At 37.5% G+C, this 23,712-nt stretch overlaps 1 protein-coding gene across 2 annotated transcripts in view; it reads right to left on the reverse strand.

The window, feature by feature from the left end:
* znf609b (zinc finger protein 609b) overlaps positions 1–23,712 on the reverse strand; it is a 54,508-nt gene that overhangs the window by 22,642 nt on the left and 8,154 nt on the right. For both annotated transcript variants that reach the window (XM_084405063.1, XM_084405064.1), the window contains exon 2: positions 22,179–23,047. In XM_084405063.1, coding sequence (XP_084261189.1) covers positions 22,179–22,922 — 744 coding nt within the window. In that variant the 5' untranslated portion in view covers positions 22,923–23,047. The remainder of the gene's footprint in view (positions 1–22,178; positions 23,048–23,712) is intronic.

Below are 23,712 nucleotides of genomic sequence, written 5' to 3' on the forward strand. Positions count from 1 at the left end.
GGAAATAATGTCACTTTGGTGATCAAAGATGCAAAGATGAGTTAAGGGATAAAATGATTGAGTACAGGAGGACTTTAATAGTGACGAATAATGAGAGTGCATCTCCATCTGCCGATACTGACACGAGCCTTTAGAATGTAAATGGAAAAAACCTTCAAGTGGTTTTGATGCCAAGTGCCACAATCTAGCTGTATTGCCAGCAGACGCTTGGCAGCAAACAACTGTCAAACGCATACAAAGAAGGGTAGGAAAAACTGAAGGCCTTCAAATTAAAGAACAAAATTCCAGTTCTTCAACCTAATCTTTTCCTGAGATGAGAACTCGATGTGATTTCTAAATCTTGCCCAAACATCAATCGTCTATGTCTAAGCACAGATGCTTTTAATACTCTTGCAAAACACCGACAAGATAGAAGAAATGAAAGAGACATGAAGAAAATCCCAGAAACTCTTAAAATGATGATAAAGAGCCTATTCTCAGCCTTAAGACGGCACACCCACGCTCAGTCCCATTGCATTTATGCTCAGAAAACCAGGAACCTACTTTCCCAATGTTATAGGATTTTATCTGACTGATAGTTAATGGCATTTAGTGTCTTTTATAAGTCCACTTGGAAACAGTCGCATTTACAAGGAGCGCTTCTGAGGAAAAAACTCATCACTGGATTTGACAAATTTACCAAGTAAATATCAAGTAGGAAGGCATTACATCTTTGAAGGATCATCCCTGAAAGAGTTTCATTAGGAGACACCTTTAACTAGTACAAGATCTCGGTTTCAAATAAATGTCTATTTCACGCTGCAAAACAAAGTGAACTGTGGCTGGTAGCTTTACGTTTTGGTCGAACAGTGTCTTAGTGTTTAAGTGGATGGTTGTTGACTAAAATAAACTGCAGTGTGAGGAAGGATTTATGCCGTTTAGTTAAATATCTGACTAGAGATCAGGACTTACTCTCTGCATATGCATTACCTGGACTCTAATGAGTAGGTAGTGGCTGACAGGGTATTACATATAACTACACATAATGATAAAATTACAGCAATTAAGATGGACATTAACTTGAACTTCACTACAAAATATTTAGGGGGGAATGCAGTACCAATAGTAACGTGAAAAGAATGAAGAGTTCAAGGAGTGTTTACCAGTATTTCCAAAATCTCCAAAGAGTGGCTGATTAATGGGCCTATAACACTGGATACTGACTACTGAATGACTATAATACATGTCATGAAGCATAAATGGCTAATATAAAATTCTATACTATTTTGTGTAAAAAAAGTTTGTTTTTAAAAGTGGATTTAGGCATTACAAAATTATGTTTGAAATCATGAAATGCAAATGTTTAAAAATCTGCCAAATAACATTTACTCAATGTTATTAAATGATTAGTGTTTTTAAAGCAGACTTTTAGAGAGCATTAAATATAGGGCAAAAAAAAAAAAAAAAAATTCCATATTGATTGATATCAAAATTTGTCACGATAATGCTGCCAGCTTGAGGAGTATCCTGACAATGACTGAAGCCTGGAGAAACCAGAGGGTTCATTAATTACATTTTCGAATATAGTTTATTAACATTAATAGAATAACATAACGTAAACTGTGCAAACGTGCTTTTTCTGTTAGTTTGCCTTGTAACGTATTCAATTATTGGCAGCAAACATACCAAATATTTGAAGGGGTACAACAACCTATACAACAAAAGGTCACTGTTAGATAAAATAAAGTTCAAAAATATTAACTATGCACTGGTTTTACATCTAGAAATTTGCGTAAAAAGTGCAAAATGTAACCAGTCATTATGTACACTTAACATGCATTTTTAAGTATATGCATGTGTTTTAAATCTAAAAACATGCAGAAATGACAATGCATACTGAAATATCCAATGTTGTTTGATTTAGATCCTACAGAAATATAGTATTATTGCAATAGTATGAGGAATAAAAGTGCATTGGCTCAATCTGGCTATCTATCACTAACTCAACCTCCTTTTCAGGAGGTTATCAGATGGTAAAACTCTTATAATGTGAGCAATAGTCCACTTTCACATATCAGAGGATGAACTGAGAGTCAGTTGCACAAGAGTGGAAGTACAACTCAGTCCTAAAGAATGCAGAAGCAAGCAGAAGCCATGCATACTTAAGAGTTCAACTCCATTTCACTCGCAGAGAAACCAATAACTTCACTAAGCCAGGAAAAAGGCGAAGCGGCCACAGGAGATGAGGCGAATCTTCACAGCAGTTGCCAGATGAAACCGCTTAATCTTCAGCCGTCTGTGGAGATGCACCAAACAAACAGAGAATCTCGCCGACAATCTTTACAAACAACGAGAAAAGATTATATCATCGGCCTTCCAAGTACGAGAAAACAGTGTTTCTACATTCCCGTTTTCTGGCTTAATAACCAGCACTGCTCCAGATTCAAAAGCAGGGAACCGAAGTGCGTCAAAACCACAACAGCAGAGATTTATTATTGGCTAATTAAAAAACAATTATCAGCACTCTCCAGTCTCCAGTTCACTGACGCTTAGTCTTCCGTTAGAGCCGCATACAAGGAAGTGATTGTTATAAACGATAAAGACATTTTCCGCAGGCAGAGGAAGATCTGCTACAGAAAGCTAAGAGGATTCTGCATTCCCCAGAAGACATCCGTAGAAAAACTAATAGAGGGGGTATAAAACAATTGCCTTTTATGACTCCAAATACAAAACAGCAAGAATCAATCTGAGAGTGATAGCGGTGCCCGAGGGTGAGACGTGGAGATGGAATCGATGGAGCTTAATAAGCAGGCGATCAGCACACATGCATGATGGGCTCGGTGACGTCCTGGATCTGGAAACTCTGCAGCTTCCACAGAATATCTCAAGCTGCTTTCCCAACATTGCTTGATAACTTTGAAAATCCCCCTCAAAAAAATCCATACAAAGAATTAAAGTTGCTCATCGAAGGCACACAATCAGACGTAGTATAAATGGGCAAATTACCTAATCAGCAGCGTCATCGTTATCGGCCTGATAAGAAAATTAGGCCGATATATTAAAGACGATAAATAATGGATTGTTTTCTTTCAGCTGAGACGCTTCAGATGCGCACTGTTCGACATGATGTTGCTTGAAATATGATTGGAATCACTTCAAAAGAGGAAAATACTGTAAAGTGCAAGTCATATCGGCTACATAAAATTATAATGAGAAAATCATTATGATTGTGTGCTTGGGACATGGCTTTTAATGGCGAGACTTGTGTTCTTGTAATCAGGCTCTCAAAAATGATATAAAAATGTGGATTTAGATTTATCGGCCAATATATCGGTTAGAATAACTGGTTATCGGTATCGGACAAATTTTTCATATCGGTGCATCCCTAGTTCATACTTGAGTCAACAAGAACAAGGTTTTTTGACGCCCCTTAGGAAATCCTTCCTAAAATATAAAGTTAAGCTATATATTTTTATGTACAAACAATAGCCATATATAGCGTGATAAAAATATTGAGTATTACATTACAGAAAGACAAAAAAATTTGTTGAATTGTTTCCAGAATAACTGGCTTTGATATTGTCAGCAGAAATCAAATTATTAGGCTACAATTAATCTCATGATTTCTGACCAGTCTTTACAAAACAGTATGAAATAGTAATTTGTTGAATAATTCATTGTGAACTTAAATATATTTCATTAAGTTAACATGTGCTAACATTTCGTAAACAAACAAACAAAAAAATCTTTCAATGTTTTGCGGTCACCTAGTTTGGATACCTCGGAAAACCGTTCCCAAGATCCCCATTTTCAGCTGAATCTGGTAGCAGTAAATGTGCTCTCCAGTAAGTTTCTGCAACATGAAGACCAGTGATTTCCAGAATAGATCCAATCAGGGCCGTCGCAGGAGGGGAGAAAAGTGGTGTTGATTCAAGGGACCCCCGGATTTCAGCAGACCCGGCGATTTCAACCGAGTGATGACACTACCTAGGGGTGTAATGGTACACGTATTCGCATGTGTAGCGAACGAATGTAGTGTTGTTTTAACCACTGCACGTGTGGAACGCCATTTCAAATATGTTTATATTGATGTACTTTGACGTTGTGAACACACCTGGAAATAAAATGGTAACACTTTACAATAAGGTTCATTAGTTAAAGCGATACTTCACCGATTAGCATTGAGCTTTGTATCAGTAGAAGCCCGGTAGTATTTTCGAGTGACCGTGCTTCCCTCCCTCATGTCCCCCTGAGACGAGAGATTTCTGTATTGCGTGTCTGGAAAAAAACCTCCAACGACGCAAAAATCGTTATTTATCGTCATCAGAGGCTTTTCTGTCCAGAGGCGAGAGACTCCAGCCAGTAGGAGGAGCTCGTCCCGCATGTCTTCAACCCGCCCATAGGGGGATCTCACGATAAAACGCCGTCTTTTCAGTTTCGAGTCGACTAGTAGCCTAGTTGTATAATTTCTTCCGATACTGCCCTCTGTAACCGGTAGGCGTGGCTTGGGAGTGGCCTCGTAGGGCAGCGAAGCAAGTGCATTCTGGGAGTTGTTGTCTTTCATCCACATGAGCCAAAAAAACATTTTCTGGCTTTTCTCAGTCTTGAAGGCACCAACTTCAAAATTATTTTTACATTTCTAGACCCAATTTAAATACAGATTCATCCTTCCAGCGGTGAAATATCCATTAGTTAATGTATTAACTAACATGAACTAACAATGAGCAATACATTTGTTACAGTATTTATCAATCTTTGTTAATGTTAGTTAATAAAAAATACAGCTGTTCATTGTTTGTTCATGTTAGTTCACAGTGCATTAACAAATACAACTTTTGATTTTAATAACGTATTAGTAAATGTTGATATTAATATTAACCAGTTCATGTTAACTAAGGTAGCTAACTAATGTTAACTAATGAACCTTATTGTAAAGTGTTACCAAAAAAATAATGAAGGACAAAATAATCAAGCGCTTCAAACTAAATCATGAACCTACATGGCTTGTCCTGCTGTCAGATGAGTGCTGTTGAATGAGGCAAGTTTTACTCAACTACCTACAACTTACGGTTGAATACTTGCCTATAAGGGGCTGTTTACACGACACCGTTTTCATCTAAAAACGTAAAACTTTATGCGTTTTGGCCGTTCATTTACATGACAACGCCGTTTTGGGTGCCTGAAAACGTGTTTTAAAGTGCACGTTTTTGAAAATGGTCTCTGTGTAAACAACAAAAACGTGAATCTGTGAAACCGATGATGTCATGCACATGTGTATTACGTGTTCAGTCTATAGTGTTTGTTATTTTATAGAATACAGGGTTTTTTTTGCGTCGTCTGTACGTGGAAACCTCAAAAGGAAAAACTTCTCCGTTTTAAGCATATCGTTGTCGTGTAAACGTACCCTAAACGTCACAAATACATGCAAGTATTTCCATTTCACATAAAGGATTATCCTGCCAGCAAGCGAGTCTCTTTTTAACTTTGCAGACTTCAACAAATTAGTGCCGGCACGCGCATACGCGTCAAATAGACTATAGACAAACAGGGAATCAGAATCAGAGCGCAATAATTCAAAGCCTATTCTAAGATATTTCCCTAACATATTTTGCATCCAAAATTGTAGACCCTTCAAATATCTTCCCTCATTTTCAACAGCACACAGTGTGTGTTGCTGCCGGACGCAACAATATTGACACTTTCTTTTAATTTAAAGACAGACATAGTTTGTTTAGTAAACCAAAAACTGTTTCATTTCCCAACCTGCGACCTCAAAACCTTGAAACATACCGATTCCAAACCATAATTTTTGCGTCCCGCTACACCCCTAGCATTACCCTGATTAAGGTCTATTGGGTGAGTACCAAAGGTGATCATCTAAACATTACACTAAACAGCTTTCACACATAGCAGAAACCCAAGTCTGATATCAAACTAAACACACAAACTAAACACACAAACCAAAGTCGGTTAAGGCGAACGCCGGCTGAATTGCACTGCTCTGCTCTGATAGCAGCTGGACTGTGGCTCTGAGGCAGTAATCTGTCAGCTTTACTTAACTGCTTCTGCGCTTTCCAAGATAACAGATGACCTACGCTGATCAACTAAGCTTAGGCTTATTTCAAGCACTGAAAACATTATGTTGTCCATCGTATGCCTACATATGTCCTTTTTGTTGGACATATTTGATGGCAAGATAAAAGCTTTTAAACTTAAAGGCTGTTGGTTTAAAAAAAGACACTGTTTGACAGTACTAAGGAAGTGATAATTATTACTGATTATTATTACTTCTGTGTTACAATAATTCAAATTACTGTAGTAATTTGGGTACTGGCACTGGGATAAAGTTTATAGCTCGGATATAAACACGGATGTCTACAGTAGAGATCAAAATAGAGTAAAATCACCTTCTGAAAGTAACTTAACGCTTCAAACAATGATTGTATCGATTACATTGTTACGCCACCAAGCGCCGACAAGTGTTAAAAAAAATGTATTTGTCATTGAATCAATCATTCAAGAGAATTGTTCAAAATCACTCATTCATCCAGTAATGAAACAAGTGAAGTATTTATGAGTGAGTCGTTGAATTGTTCACTCAACCCGATTTATTTAATAATTCAATCAGTTTAATTAACATTTTGTCAGAACCTCTAGTAAATTACATGTTATTTTCTTTAGTTGTCTGTTCAGAATCATGGGAGAATCGTGATCTCGATTTATACAGAATCATGCAGGTGAAATTTTTAAAATAGAGAAATAAATTTGTCTGTAATGCTCAGTGAGTGCAAAATAGTCTTAAAAACAAACATGAAAAAGAATTGTGGGAAGATCATGGATCGTAAAAATCATGATATGATATTTTGCCATATTGCCCACCCCTATGACCAGATTGCACAGGAAATCAAGGTAGAGTTAAACAGATATTTTTTCTCTTGTTAGCATATCTGTAAAAGATCAAACCTCCCTGCGAGGATCTTAAAGGAGTGGGAGGTCAACCCGAAGGGAAACAACACGCGGTGGTTTTAAAGTCAAGCCCAAATTCAATGCCAATGCTGCAACATGCGACGCAACAGCCAACGTCATTTGCCTGATGCATAAAAATGATCTGAATAAAACAAAATTATGCTAAAATAAAACAAGAACATCCGCAGTGAGCATTTGAAAATGTGTTGGTTGGTGGACTGGCTTCTGCACAGCAGGTGTTTTAAACGCCATTCTCTCAACATGGCTCGTCGTGTCTGACCATCCCCCAGTCCTGCCTCGCTTGGCCTCCTCCACGCAGCTGGTTAGCTTGGGCTCATGCCCAGTATTGTTTACGGGCCTGTGGGAGGCTGGAGGGGAAGAGGGAATGTCCCTGAGCTGAGCGAGAGTGGCGACCTGCATTCCTCAAAGCTGCTGCCCGAGAAAATGGACGCCTGAGAGCATTTATTGAAGCTGCAGGGGAAAAAAAGGATTTACACTGATGTGTAAAAAGCCACCTTTGGAATTTGAACTTCATTATTAACACTTCTGTTTATTGAAAAAGCAAGATGAAACATTACAGATTTTTTGTGAACATGGCTCAAGGGACGTTCACACTGATTAACATCACCAGAGGTTAACGAGTTGCTATACGTTGTCTGTGTTCGTTTGGGCTGTCAATAGCGGCGTTTCAATTTACCCTCCAAATTTCACAAATTGAAACCACGGCTAATGAAAACAAAATTTCGCAAAAACTCCCATTTATAAAAAGCATATTTTAAGTAATAGCCATTTTAAATTGATTAATTACCCTGCTTTATTGCACTCTACATCAAATGTCTATTTCTGTTTTAATTACAATGATGAATCAGTGTTTCTCATTTGCATTACAAAGACTAATCTGTCCAGCCACAATTTTGTAATGAACCTAAAAGATCACTAACGTCTGCGCTATTGCTTTGGCAAATCATCGTGTCAATCGAACAGTAAACTAATTAGCGATACAGTTTAGTGCGCTCATCACACGGCAATGATTGATTTAAATAGGAAAGGCTATATAGCTTGGTTTTCAAAATTAGGATTTCAAAAATGAGGCGTTCTGATTAATATACATTTTTGACTACTGTATATCCAATTTTTTGCATACATTTTGTTCTTGCAATGATTGCAATTATGCACTTTTACATTGATAGTCAGATTGAGATTTGAGCATTGTGTGTAGGCTATCTTACAAAGTAAAACGATAGATTACGCTTTGAAAACACAATTGCATTACGTTTGTTTTAAACCCAATTTTTTTTTTTTTACTTAAAACATTGTTCTTTAATAATTCAGTTATTTGTAATATGCAATTTCATTGTAAAGAAATAAAAGTAGTTTTAATGTAGCTAAGTTACTTTTTGATAGTAACTTGTAGTGTAGCTAACTACATTTTCAGAAGTGTAGCTTTACTGTATCTTAACTACTTTAACTTATGAGTAGCTTGTAGCTCGTCAAACTACAGTTTCAAAGTAGTTTACCCAACCTTGGCTTAAATATACGTAAATTTGTACGGCGTTGCATCGATACATTGTATCGTTAGTCAATTGGTCGATGTAATGATCCATATCCTTCTTGTAACCACTTTATTATGCTGCTTTTGCATCATTAAAGTGTGATTTTTAGCAAGTGGCCAATGCCCCTGACACCCTGAATAAACCCCTCTTCGCTAGTCCTGATCGCCCTGTCTGGGTTTATTCTGCGTTAACAATCGGCTGGATCTACATTATCCCTTACTTAAACCTGGATCATTTCAGATGTACGTGTAAACAGCTTTAACCATATCACATTTTCTATTAACACCTCTGTTAAAAGTAACAGTTTCTGTTGAGATTTTCGGTCAACATCTCAGTTCATGTGCACTTATAGAGGAGCATGTGCATTGGCTGCAATCACCAATACAGCCAATCACGAAAGTCGGCACTGCACAGCAACCATAGATGCATTTTGTTTTTTAGTGTGGAACTCGTATCACTTTTATAGGCTATTGAGTGAATAAAGTCCCACTTCAAATTTCACTTCCCTCATTTCCAACCCTGACTGAGAAAGGCAGGCAGGCAGTTTTTCATTTCAACTTTTCAATATACATTAAGCATTATATAGACCACTTTAACCCTCTTGTTACCCCTCTGCGGGTCTCTGGGCCCAGTTAGAAAACCTCTGATTTAGACTCATTTCTTCATTAATTGAACCATTTGAAAGACGCAATAACACATAAATAAATAACAAAGACGTGAAGAACAGTTGCCGAAAGCACTGCGGCTCATTCTAGAGGTTTGATGACGTGGTACCTTTCAGGACTGTTAGAATAACAGACATCACATATTCTTGAACGAGGAGCGTTCTTGTCGGCCAGTGAGAACGTTTGCAGCTTGTTTGTTCGAGACACAGGAGATCCAGCTAATTTCACGTTGCTTTGAGCGCTCTGTCAAACCACATCTTGCTTTCTTTTCTTAAATGCAAAAAGGATGGCTGGAAGACCAAAAAAAAAAAAAAAAGATCCAGATGTCAAGCCAAGCACTAATAGTATGTAACAGATCAGAGAGTGAGAGTGATCAAGAGCAAAACAGATGTGGGGGGGGGGGGGGGGGGGGAAGCAAAGTCTTTCCCCTCCTCCATAATACCACCTCCTGGTGTGACTAGTCATTCACTAACAACAGTATCTATTACAATAATAATCCACATTCTTGTCAAGGTCACCCTCTCTGGAAAAGGCTGGGCTGAGAGGAAATCCAGATAAGCAGCTCAGAAGCGCAGACTCTCCGGCACTCTGCTTCGTCATACGCCTTTTCACAACAAATGCACAAAAAAAAAGAAAGAAAAGAGCAACACGACTCGCTGCTTGATGCCAGAATAAACATCCAGCGTTCCAGCAACATGAACTAGAACTCTGGCCCACAATCCTGGAGAAAAACAAGTCTATTAATAAGACATTTTCCCAAATGTCCATTGTTATGATCTGTTTTTCTACTGTTTTATGCAGGTCACGTTAAATTGGTCTTATTACCACATCTTGGCTCGTTTTTAAATGCCTTGTATTTTATTGTTTTACCCCTGTCCCAGAGGCGAAATGTGTCATAAAAATCATGTGTCGCATGACATGTTTACAACTATGATAATAATAAAAAAAGAAAAACAAACCATTTCCAGCATTTATAGTGAAAATCAAGTTTTCAAAATCTATGACACAAACATTTCCACCAATTTTCCCACTAGTTTTGTAATGTTTGTGTACTTCAAGCTACAGTGCAATGCATACGTTAATACACCCATGCTAAAGTTGACTAAAAAGAGGAATAAAAATTCATATTTTGGAAATTGAACTTAATGCCTTAATTAAAAAAATTAGGAAAAATCCAACCTTTTAGGACACCAATTTTCTTTGTGAATGAATAATGTATCGTAAATAAATAAATGTTCTTCCTTAAAATACATGGTGCATAAGTGTGTACACCCCTATGTTAAATTCACACTTATGTACCATGTATTTTAAGGAAGAACATTTATTTATTTACGATACATTATTCATTCACAAAGAAAATTGGTGTCCTAAAAGGTTGGATTTTTCCTCATTTTTTAAATTAAGGCATTAAGTTCAATTTCCAAAATATGATTTTTTATTCCTCTTTTTAGTCAACTTTAGCATGGGTGTATTAACTTATGCATTGCACTGTAAATCTGACAATATGCTTACTGAGTGTTAGTTTCAATCAAGCTGTGATTTAATAATGCAATATGTTTAAGATGCATAAAAATGAGACTAAAAATGTCATTTTCAAAAATGCTTTCAAACACCAAATTGAGATGCGGTTCAGAAATGTTCATTTTCCGAGGTCAGATCAGCTGTGATGAGACTGAACAAAGAAAAGATTTAAGAATACTGCAATTATGTCATATGTTTATCTTATGTGTATATTTTAAAGTCCTGGTGTACAGTCGTACCACAACAATGTTCTACATGCCCACTTACAAGACAAGTAGTTTTTCATGCTGCTAGATTTCCCTGGAGAACCACAAGCCAACTATTTATGGACAGAATGCATTCTGCCGCTTCCTCTAAACAGAGGAAAGACTCGATGTGGGTGGTACTCGGTCTAACAGATACAACTTATTTACAGAGCCAGGGGAAGAACAGCTTTTTCACAATTCTCTGAACTCTGAGCTGAACTTCAGTCTAGTGATATGAACAAAAGACCACAAGGGGAAAAAACATCCATTCACGCGCAAACCTTCGTTCTGAATTGGCTCTCAAAACACGAATGTCAAGCAAAACAGCTGGAGTTGAAAAGATTAGTGTTTTACTACCACACATTTTGTACTCTTGGCAATGGCTTTCACATAATAGTTTGTTGAAAGGTGACTTGAAATACTACAGCTAAAACTACAAATCTTGATGATTATTCTTTGCTGTTGTGTATGACAGCCTATCCAATAGTAACAGCACTGAGCAAACCAGAATTCAGCTTTTCGCCAGAGAATGTTTAGGGTTATCAGTTTAACACATTCATTTAGTAGTAATAGTGTAGTGTAGCGACAGAATGAAGCAGAATATAGGCTTTTCGACATGCATATTTACCTACTTTTTAACAAGACAAGATGAAACAGCTAAAAATGTTAGTCTGATACGCATGTAACATGGCCCAACAATTAAAAATAAATGCATGGACAGAATGCATTTGGTGTCTAGCTGTTTCCATCCACCTATTTTTATGCGCATTTGGCACAAAAAATAACAATGGTTGTGCATAAATTATAAAAACATGCATAAAAAAAACGTAAACGCTCAATTGAGGTCGATACATTTTTTATCCAATAAGAAAACGTGTCCATAAACTACGCTGGAAACACATTTACTAAATAAAAAGTGTGACTTTGCATAACTGCAGTTGTTTTGTTCATTGTGAAATGCCTGAGCCGAAGTCTGTCATCAAAGTGTTCACAGTATAATTCCCTCCCAGGACTTTCTCACACGACTGCGTTCCCAAACAACAGGCATCCTCCTTCCGAAAGCAAGATAACACGACCGCGTTTATTGCGTTTCGTCTGCATGCTCTGAGGCCGTTGTCTAAACAGTTGGCTTCTTTATGGGATTTCATTCATTAAACAGCACGTCATTTAATAAAGTCCATCAAAAAAAGTATTGATTGACAGATCTCTAGGCAAATAGATTGAGAAAAAAAGAGAAGAAAAAACATGAATGTTTATCAGCCCTATAGGAAAAAAAACACGTGATGTGTGAAGAAACTGGTGAAACTTTAGATTTCACTGAATAAAACTACTACACGTTCTAGTGCATTTGCTACAGAAGTTTGGAGATAGATAGCATCACAGACACAGTGGCTAAAAAACATTGCCAAGATAATTTGAAAAACTATTTTGGTCTCCTAGTAATTATCACTGAAAATTAGGGATGCACGAAATATCGGCCACAATATCGGTATCGGCCGATATGTGTTTATTTTTAATGTCATCGGCCCGATAAGAAAATTTGCCCGATATATTAAAGCTTTAGGATTATTTTCTTCAGCTGAAACACCTCAGATGTGCACTTTTGTGTTTGTAATCAGGCTCTCAAAAGTTATATAAAAAAAAAGTGGATTTAGATTTATTGGCCAATATGTTGGTTATCGCCTTTGAAATAAAGAATTATTGGTTATCGGTATCGGCCAAAATGTTCATATCAGTGCATCCCTGGTGAAAATCATTAACATTGGATACACATCCACTGAAAAAGTTAGGACAAGGTTTCCAAGGCTCTCCTGCAATAGATGCCATTCAAACGAGATGTAGGCTATAGACTGTACAGCTAAGTGACTGTCAGGTCAACAGCTTTATAAAACCACTTCGCAATATTTACAATATTCGCAACGACTGATACAATGCTAAATTTGACAATGGAAGAAAAATGCTCCAATGTCATGCATTCAAGAGCATGTGGACTCCAGCAGAGAGTAACGGCACCTTCGGTCAGTGGGAAAGACTACGAGATTTGCTTAAAAAGCTGTGCTTTTCACTGAAATATTCAAATTGTTTAGATATGTCATTCAAATAAAAATGCCAACTATGGTGTCCTCCTCAGTTTCTGTTCAGAATAGATGTAATGCACATGAAAACCAACATGTTTTGGGTACATTCAGAGCTTTCAGAATCTGGAATCAGATTGACATGTAAAGCTGCATACTGTTATTACTTGAGAAAATGTTTTGTTGTACTGTATATAAAAACTGGCTTTTCGGAAAAGCTCTTTAAAATGGTTATTTTCAAAAACGACACTCAAAAGCATTAATCATTGCAATCATGTGGAAAATATGCACAAACGGTATCCAAGGAAATTCAAGTTAAATCAAACCATCATATGGTGTAGTTACACCACAATTGCTAAAAAATCTAAAAATAAATAGATCTTATGTTGAATATATATATATATGTGCAAAAGCCTCTAAAAGTGCCATCTGAAATTTTCTTCTAGAATGATCATTTTTATCAAGCTCGTATATTTAAGCTCAGTAATTTCACTTAAATGACAATTAATAGGTCATTTTCATTGCCATTCTGAACTTAAATATACAAATTTTGATAAAAATAATAAGTAATACTGTACTACAGCCATAGCATATTGTAATGAGGATAAGTAGCTAACTATCATTAGAAATCCCAATCTCAAACCAAGCCATTGATGTCATCTCCCCTGATCAATAAGGGCAGTTATTGGCATGAGCTCAACAGTTCAACTATAATAAAGCACCAGACACATGCGTTAGATCAATACTCCTATCAGCATCATCTGTACGATCATTGCTCTATTGGATCAAACCCTTTTAAGGGGCCCTATCTGTGTGTGAAATTCAATACACACAAGCGGATACATTTAAATGATTATTTTTTTGCATATTTTTCTTCCATGGAACAAGGATATATTTAGCAGAATCTCTTCCATAACTGTTTTTGTTTTCCACTCAAAAACAAAGGGTTAAATAAGGGTTAAGATAACTTAAACATCAATCACGCTAGCACAAATGGCATCTGAGAAGGTCGCAGTAGGGGCACGCAATTAACGCTGGGCAGACGTACACTTTTAAAGACCAAGAGGAAGGGCAAGTGATTCATTAATAACTGCAGTCATCAGTGTAACCTTGAGTGCAGAAACTCACACAATCTCAGGAAAAACACACCGATGCTATAGGCATGTTAAAACATCATCAATCGGCTGCGGTGAGGAGCAACACTGAGTGATTTATATCTAATCAGTGTGTGTGTGTGTATCATTACAGTTCAGATACAGATGGACACCGCAGATCAAATGAATCAAAACTGGTTCTGGCCAGATGCTGTAAACGCAATTGGCATGTCCTCTAATTTCACCTCATTTGATTTGCTATTTATTGAGTCTTATGATGAAGCCACGCTCTCAGTTTTGGGTTTAAAGCCCACTAATGTTGTCACGATACTGACAATCTTAACTTTGATACGATACATAAAAAAAATATTCAATATAATTCGATACCACAGGGAAAAACTGCCATTTAGATCGTTTTAATATTATCCCATTGTTTATGTCCATTCATTGACAATCTCATCAATCAATATTTCCCAACATCAATAAGCACATGACACATCATAACAGTAATCCATGTAAATCAAGCAGTTTAATCAAGTCTTCTGAGACGCAATCACTTCATTTAGACGCTTATTCACATAAACACTGATCAGCTCTCTCACCTAAATGTTTGCTCACTCACTGTACGTGTGTTTTTACAATGAGGTCATTTGAATTCAATAGCTTACAGACAGCACAAGGAAGCTTGATTTCAAACTTTAGTATCGAAAAGTCTATATTTTTGACAACATTAAAGTCTGAGTGGGAAAACCAACAGCCATACAAACACATACAACAAACTCTGTTTTAGTCTCAAGCTCTTTACTAGACCATCATGTCATTTACTCAACCTCGTGATGTTCGAAAGCTTTGTGTTTGCTTGGTTTTTTCTACTGCAAAATTCAATGAATCGCAGCTTTGGTTGTCAAGAAACCAAGATCTCCCCAGTCATACACCAGTGCAATTGCTCAATTGAACACACTTCTTACAAATATTAACATATATATGAAGAAAAAAAGCTAATTAAATGATCCACACAAACATAGCCTTCAAGTATTTCTCAGTAGAGAAGAGTTTTTCCAGGTAATTACTCAAGTAAACAACAATTAAGAGTAGTGATGACATCTTTTTTTGTCAATATTGATGTTATTGATTGAATCACATGATTAATGCTGACAGTTACGGATTGGATTAACCAGATTCAATATTTTGACAATTCAGATTTTTGTTTACATTAACGTAATACTGTATGTACATGCACACACACATTACATTGGAATGTAGAGATGCACAGTAGACTTACATCCAACTCACTCACTCCGGTTAAATAGTGCTTATATTGTGCATAATTTTACCAATTCCTGTAGGTTTCATGCTCACAAGAGTGGCTTATTGCGCTTAAACGGTCAAATACAAACAACATTGTGTCAAAATGTCCATCTTGGAGAGTATTCAATTACACACAGTCAGTTTTGGAACCTAACTAGTTGAGAAAGTTGTGTAACAGTATATTGGATCCGTGCATGAACTCTTAAAGTGACAGCAGTCTATTATTCCTGCTGCTCTCTCGGTCATGTTAGTAAAAGAACAAAAGACAAAGAAAAATCACTCACTGCTCTTGACTGAATAACTTTTGGAACTAATGGTAAACATTAGCCTAATCTGTATATGATTTTTACAATGAAGACTATCCAGTGTTATTTTACGATTTGATTACTTTCATTTCTGTAGTATTTCTTACCTGAATATACTGTATGCCCACCTGAAAAACTTAGAAAATACTGTTTGTTTATTTGTTTAATTGCTCTTATTTTATGATCTTTTTAATTGTATCTTTTTGCATTGAAGAAAAGTAGATTTTTGTTTGTATATGCTGTCAATTATAGTTCTTTGAAAGAAAATCGGAATCGGCAGATCACACTTACAAAAAGATTGGAAACTGGAATCGGTGCATCTCTATAGGATTGTGCCATGCAGGTACCAAATTACTACCAATATTGTATAAATACTGCTACTGGTGAAGTTACTTTTTTTGTACCTAAGTACCAACAATTTCTAATTACCTACTTAAAGGGATACTTCACCGATTAGCATTAAGCTTTGTATCAGTAGAAGCCCGGTAGTATTTTCGAATGACCGTGCTTCCCTCCCTCATGTCCCCCTGAGACGAGAGATTTCTGTATTGTGCGTCTGGAAAAAAACCTTGGATGATGAAAAAATATCGTCATTTATCGTCATCAGAGGCTTTTCTGTCCAGAGGCGAGAGACTCCAGCCAGTAGGAGGAGCTCGTCCCGCATGTCTTCAACCCGCCCATGGGGGGATCTCACGATAAAACGCCGTCTTTTCAGTTTCGAGTCGACTAGTAGCCTAGCTGTATCATTTCTTCCGATACTGCCCTCTGTAACCGGGAGGCGTGGCTTGGGAGTGTCCTCGTAGGGCAGTGAAGCAAGTGCATTCTGGGAGTTGTTGTCTTTCATCCACATGAGCCAAAAATACATTTTCTGGCTTTTCTCAGTCTAGAAGGCACCAACTTCCTAAAATAATTTCACATTTCTACTACATAAATGACCCAATTCAAATACACATTCATCTTTCCAGCGGTGAAATATCCCTTTAATGCAAAGAACAGCCAGAACATTCTGCTAAATAACTCATTCTGTGTTCCATGCAGGTTGGAAAGTTATATGGGTCTGGAATTAAATGAATACGAGACTATTTGTTTTTAATCATTTAAAAAAAATCTATACTTAAAGCTATATTGTAAAACCCAACTCTCCAACAGCTATAGGTGCACACGGTGCATACAGTCTCTGCTCACAGGAGAGAAAAGGGTGGCAGGTCATGGTCCCTGAGCTCAGGTCATGGCTGACATTTATTATGGAAACATGGGAGTATGGATGCATGAGCCTTTCATCTCACATGTGCACTTCGCACCCCTGAAGCAGCAAAACATATTGCACAGCACGTCCACTCGACATAAAACATCCATAGCATTACATGATGTAATGAATAACTGAGACTGACTGGGCAAGCAAGGCTGCGTTAGTGTTGCTGAACTGCTCGCTTCATTCAGGGGCTCCCATGACCAGAGGGTGTGAAAGAGTGAAACAAACAGCAGATGAATGTGAGAAAGGGAAAGCATTTTAACAAAAATTATATTTTTAAAACAGATGAACAGCTAGCAAATCTTTGAAGATGTGTGTAAAAAAAAAAAAAAAAAAAAAAAATGTATATTGGTCTTTAATTTAGTTAGTTGATATGTAGTTAGTAGGACCAGTGATGTATAAGAGACTCCACAATAAAGAAAAGAAAACCTAGAAATATACTTATGGTCATACAGATGTAATTAGTGATGAGGATTTTTTGTTTAAAATACAGATCATGACTCTCCCACAATTCTGAATAGACAACTAAACCCAATCACATGCCATTTTCTAGTGGATCTGACAAAATGTTAATTGCTGCAGTCTATTTAAAAAATATTTAATTAATCTGAATTAATAATTTATTTTTATTTTTTGAGTGAATGATTCAATGACACACTCATAAAGACTTCACTAGTTTCATTATAAATCAGTGTTTTTGAACGAATCTCTTGAATGCATGATTTAATGACAAATAAATGTAATGGTCATGTGTCGCCACCTACTGGTGCAACGATGTAATTAATACAATCTTTATTTGAAGCGTCAAGTTACTTTCAAAATGTTATTTTCTCTATTTTGATCGCTACCGTAGACATCAGTGTTTATATTCGAACAGTAAACTTATATCTCAGTTCTTATGTGAAAATTGTAATTATTGTAAGACAAAAAATGAATGATACTGTGAAGCGGTTTCAAACCTACATGACAACTGCTCTCTCTGGATCAGAATGTTCGCTGTGATCGCACTTGTCAAAGGCTCAATAGTTCAATCGCTGTCATTTAGGAATAAGATCATGTGGGTGTTTGAATCAAGATCGCATCTTGTAAGCTCTATTTATCCCGAACTATACCATTACGATATCAAGATCACCCTGAAGTTTCTGAGACGCAAGATTTTCATGCAGCATTCAATGCCAATACACATAGATGAACTAAAGCGGCGCTAGATGCTGCCTGGATTGTCTCCTACACAAAGAAATCCGACATCATTCTGTCGCTGAAATCTTTAACAATTCCCTCTAATCTTCTTAAAAGGATCTTTCCAGTGACACTAACCTCATTAGAGAGAGTAACTCGACACACAATGCCAGAGCACAAAGATGTTAAACACAGCATACGACTAACTAAGCATCATTGAATGGCAGCTCTTTATACATTCGGCAGTACAAGAAAGAAGTATGAATGAGATCTTGTGATTTTCTTGATCAAACAATAATGTTCCACTTTTCACAGCAGACCCAAGGGCTTAAAGTATTGTGCTTGTCAAATTGAAAGAACTGCCATTGTAAAGAGATTCATGATGGTCCCAATGGCCACCCCCACATTACTTTATACAACAGCTGTTTTTGCAAAAGTTGAAGGCTAAATAATTTTTAATTTCAGAAAAACAATGCGCTGCACATGCTACAGATTATGCAAAGTTTTCTACTTTGCTTCAAGTTACCACCCTCATTCTGTACCGTGAGAGAGAGAGAGAGCTGATCAAATGGATCAGACCACATGCCCTAAACTGACTACACCGCATCCCAATTCATAACATCCACCCTAAACAGTGAGCCAGAGTAGGATTAGTGTCTCTCAAATAATGCACTGTATGCCAAAAGATTCCGGGATGAACTGTTTGCAGTGGATTTTCCAAAGTGTGCTTCAGGCTAATACTGTTCACAACCCTGAACACTGGGTTTGCAGCATTTTTTAACTCTTTTAACTGTGACGAATGCGAGGCTGAAGCTGCAACAGTTTTAATAAGGATGAAAAATATAGGCTGATATTTGTGTTCTGTATTTATTTATTTATTTATTTATTTATCTGTATTGATATTGGATAATGAACATGTGGATGCTCATTTCCACCATTTTTTTAAATGTCCGATAACTTTTGCCATCATCTACTCTAGCACTAAAAGGCATGGTGTTAGAAAATGGCGTTCATTTTTCTATTATACTATGCTATTTCTTCTTTCCTGTAATAGATCTCAAAAAGTATTGCTATACATATTTCATACGATACATATTGGGTTAGTTCGGCCAAAAAAAATTTTTTAACAATATTTGTTAAAATATTTCTTTAAAACATAAAAGGGCTCATTATTAAAAGTCCATGTAACAAAAAACCTTAACACAAGTTTGAGCTTTTATTTACCATCGTGCATTAGAGTTGCACAATTACACACGTGATCTTATTCCTAAGCTTCAAATAAAGATTGTATCGTTACATCATTACACCAGTAGGTGGCGACAAGTGATTATGAAAAATCATTGAATCATTCGTTCAAGAGAATTGTTCAAAAAACCTGATTCATCCAGTAATGAAACAAGGGAAGTGTTTGTGAGTGAGTCATTGAATCATTCACTCAACCCGATTTTTATTTATTTAAATAATTAAATCAAATTAATTACATATTTTTAATAGAGTGCAGCAATTAAAATTGTCAGAACTTCCAGAAAATGTTTTCTCAGAATTGCGGGGAAATTGTGATCTCTATTTTAAACATTTACTTATTTACTTGATCCAGAATCGTGCAGCTCTAATGTGCATTGATCAATTGTTTTTGAATAAAAGCCTAAATTAAATCTGTACATAATATAAAGTGAATGTGTTTCTTCAGAAGACATTTTTGAGTGAACTAACCCTTCAAATTAATTAAATTTACAAGCACCACAACATTGAGGAGGAAAAAAAAAAAAACATTGGTTATAGTGGAAGTGTGACCCAAATAATACTTTGTATTTTCAGTAGTGCAATTAAGTGAATTGTGACGAAGTCCTGATTTCTTCACCAGTCCTCTTTCGCCTCAGTGGAACTGGGAGTGCTGACAAGCTCCTTAGTGTGTAGGAAGTTAAAGACTTCATCCACTTACAAAGCAACCCCTCTCCCCCCCCTTTCATTTAGCCAGATCATTTGTTCCCCCTTCTCGTTCCTCTGGCCTTTTTTCCTCGGCAGATTCGAGCAGAGCACCTTCCAACCCCTCGCAAAGCTACACCCAGACTCCATCGCTGGCATTTAACACATGATCTCTCCAACCTCCGTTTGGAAGCACTGCGGCAACTTGAGGCATTCAACAGTCCTCTCTCATTTATTCATTCCTTCTCTCATTTATCGGTCTCTGTTTGTTTATCCCCCTCTGTTCTGCCCTCTAGCTTTCTCTCTGCTCACATTGAGAGGTGAAATGAGGCATGCTGGAAATTTGCTGGCTGACAATGGAGGACAGCTGCTCTCACTGCTCAAGCCTTTCATGAGCTGAATTAGCAGTGCTAGCTCGCTCGCGCGCTCCCTTCCCCCACCCTCGCTGCTGGCTTTAACACCCATCCAGACATACTCGCAGTCGCCATGCACAAAGCTGAGGGAAACGCACCACGGAAAGGCTTTGTTTCACAAATCTGCCATTGCTCTAATTGCTGATTTTTTTGCCACCTTGTATTTTACTGCATTCCTTCTCGCATGCTGCATCATAAGCTAAAATCATTTTAAACGACATTAAAAAAAAAAACAGTGTTGCACCATCCAAAACTATCACCAATACTAAAATTTAGAGGTCAACCAGTTGGATTTTGCAGACACCAAAAAAAAGGAGGGGAAAAGGCAGATTATCTATTAATCAGTCAATAGTTTATCAATATTGAACGTATAGGCATACTAAATGCATCTCTTCTTGGAAAAATTGGCCTACAGGAATTCAATTTCCGTTAAATACCAATGCGCAATTAACCGTCACAACATAAACTGCAAAAATGGACCAATTTTTCTGCATTCTTACTTCAAGTTTGGAATCTTTTAATTGCATAATATCTACTTGACCCGAGAACCAAGTCATGTGAACAATAACCGAGAAGCAAACATCTCTTTTTATACTGATGTTTCCAAGAAGATTGCGCACTATGAAAATCTGGGAGAGTACAGCATTTGGCTTTGATTTACAGCATTTGGGTCATCAATATCTGAAATTATGGTTACCTATCTAATCTACCACAGATTTATTTTGTCACACCATGCTAATGAAAAGACAAAAAAAACTTAAAAATGGGCTTTAAAACCATCTCCAGAAGACACATGGTAGGCTCTTTATGGTGACTGGAATTTCAATGTTGGCAAATCTACGCAACACAGCACAACATTAACAAACATAATCCTGTAATGAATATGACAATCCGCATTTGTTCTTTTAGTCGAACGGCATGTACTTGCAAAACGTTAGGCTACATAATTACATTTTTAACACAGTGGAAGCCACAACTGTTTCCAATGTAAAAAGGCCAATGTAAAAGATACAAACAAACACTGTCATCACTTATCTGCTTAAGACCTGAAACTGGATTTGAAGCTTTAATTGGAATTTCCTTCCTAATTTTAATGATTCCCAGAAGCACAGAAGTTGTTCTGTTCAGATTAAAAGCTTGTGTAGATGCAGATAAATGACCTTCTTCCAACCCTTCCCCCACAGCAAGTTTAGGCCAGTGGGTTCGAGGGGTCTGAGCTTTTTTCCTCCCCTTCCCCCCCAAACACATCTTTGGCTCCTGGGATTAACAGCCAAACCAGTCCGAAACTTCCCTCTATTCAAAGACCGGAACGACAGGGGGGGGGGGGGGGGGGGGGGGGGGGACAAGCCAGACAAATTTGTAATGTAATAATGTTAGCGTAATACTGTAAATACCGCTTGAATACGTTTTTCTATATTTTTTTGGAACAATATCTTTTTTTTTTCTTTTTTTTTTATGCCAGATCCATGACCTAACAGTTGAAACACCATGATTACCTTATTTGGGTAGTGCAAGTTTAAATCTGGTCTTTCTGATCAAAAAATGTCACACACAATGTCAGAAACAGGAGGAAACAACTCACTTGCATTCAGGAGGATTAGGTCGTTAATATTGACTCAAGTTATCAATACGTCAATAACACAATTTGCAGTAGCTGCTAAATGGCTGAAATACACAAGCGGGCCATCCGCGCTTACCTTTTCATTTTTCATCTTCTTCAGAACTCTGCACTCCCCGTCAAGCTCCTCCGGCTCGGATTTAATAGCTAACGGAGAGACAATTCCAACAGTTTCCAGAGCGTTATTCCCAAGTTGCTCTGTCACAGCAATGTCTGCGTTCTGCGTATTGTCAAAGGGCGTGTTGCGTGTGCTTCCAAACGCCTGAGCGTTCACAACTATCTCCTTCTCAATTGCCACGACTGCAACTGGTGCGCTTTCGCTTTTTTCCTTCTTGTTTTTCCCACCCGATACTTCCTTTTCCTTTTTGCTGTTTGGCACACCGCGTGAGGCCTTGGCGCCCTTCTCGGCACCTTTGCCCGTAGCGGAGTTGCCGCCTCCTGAACTAGCTGTCGCACCGGTAACCTCCCCTTGGGTCCGTCCCTGATGCTCCTTTTTTGCTCCATCTGCAGCTGGAGACTTGCTGCTATTGTCTTTAGAATTTTTGTTGCGCTTGGATTTGGATTTGCTCTCTTTGCCCTGAGGGGCGCTAACTGGGCTAACGAACTTGATATTGTCTGGCAGAGCCGCTACTGCGCTGGGTGGAGCTGCCATTCCCCCTCCGTCCTTGGTGCCAGACATCTCGAGTTTGTCCTTCTCTAGGTCAGCGTCAAGGTCGATAATCAGATTTCCAACCCCGATATCCCACTCATCACCGCTGTCGTAAGTGTCCACCGCATTCGAGTCCACACCTTTCCCGCCTGCAGTGCCACCACTTAGGGACATTTTAGTGCCAGCGGCCCAGGTTTGTCACAGTAACGTCTGATTTCTCAGACTGCCAGGGTGTGGGGAGAAGGAGAACAGTGGCCTCAACGTATTGATGTCAACTTCCCAGTCGCCCACATTTTGCCCTAGAGGAGAGACACACAAAGAGGGATTATCTGTCTTGAAATTGTACTCTGAAAATGAAACGGTAAGTGATGAATATGCAGCACTAAATAAGGACTTGGCTTACCACACAAGAGCAAATACACAAAACGCGAGCGATAACTTTGAGAAGCGGGAGAGTTATAGTGTCCCAAACAGATGCAATCAATCTTTTCCATGTTAATTTGAGAAACTCAACAGAAAGGCATGTTTTCTTGTCATTATTTTCAGGTACACATTTTTATCTCATCGCAATCGATTCAAATTTCAGTAGCGCTTTATTTTACAGTTCTGTATATACTAAGTACTTTTGGTTACACTTTATTTTAAGGTGTCGTTGTTACAGTGTAATTATATATTTAAGTACTGAGTAATAATAAGCAACTACATGTACTTACTATAGGGTTAGGGTAGGATTAGGATTTGGTTGAGGGTTAGTTGCATGTAATTATGCATAATTTACTGTTATTACTACGGTAAGTACATGTAACATACGTAACACGGACACTGTAAAATAAAGTGTTACCGTACTTTTTATAGTAACTACATACAAACCATAATCCTAACCTCAACCCATGTTAAGTCCATGTAAGTGGGGCTGTTCGATTATGGCAAAAAACAATCAAGATAATTTTGGTCAATATTGAAA

This window comes from Rutilus rutilus (genome assembly GCF_951802725.1).
Source record: "Rutilus rutilus genome assembly, chromosome: 3".
Lineage (NCBI taxonomy): Eukaryota > Metazoa > Chordata > Actinopteri > Cypriniformes > Leuciscidae > Rutilus > Rutilus rutilus.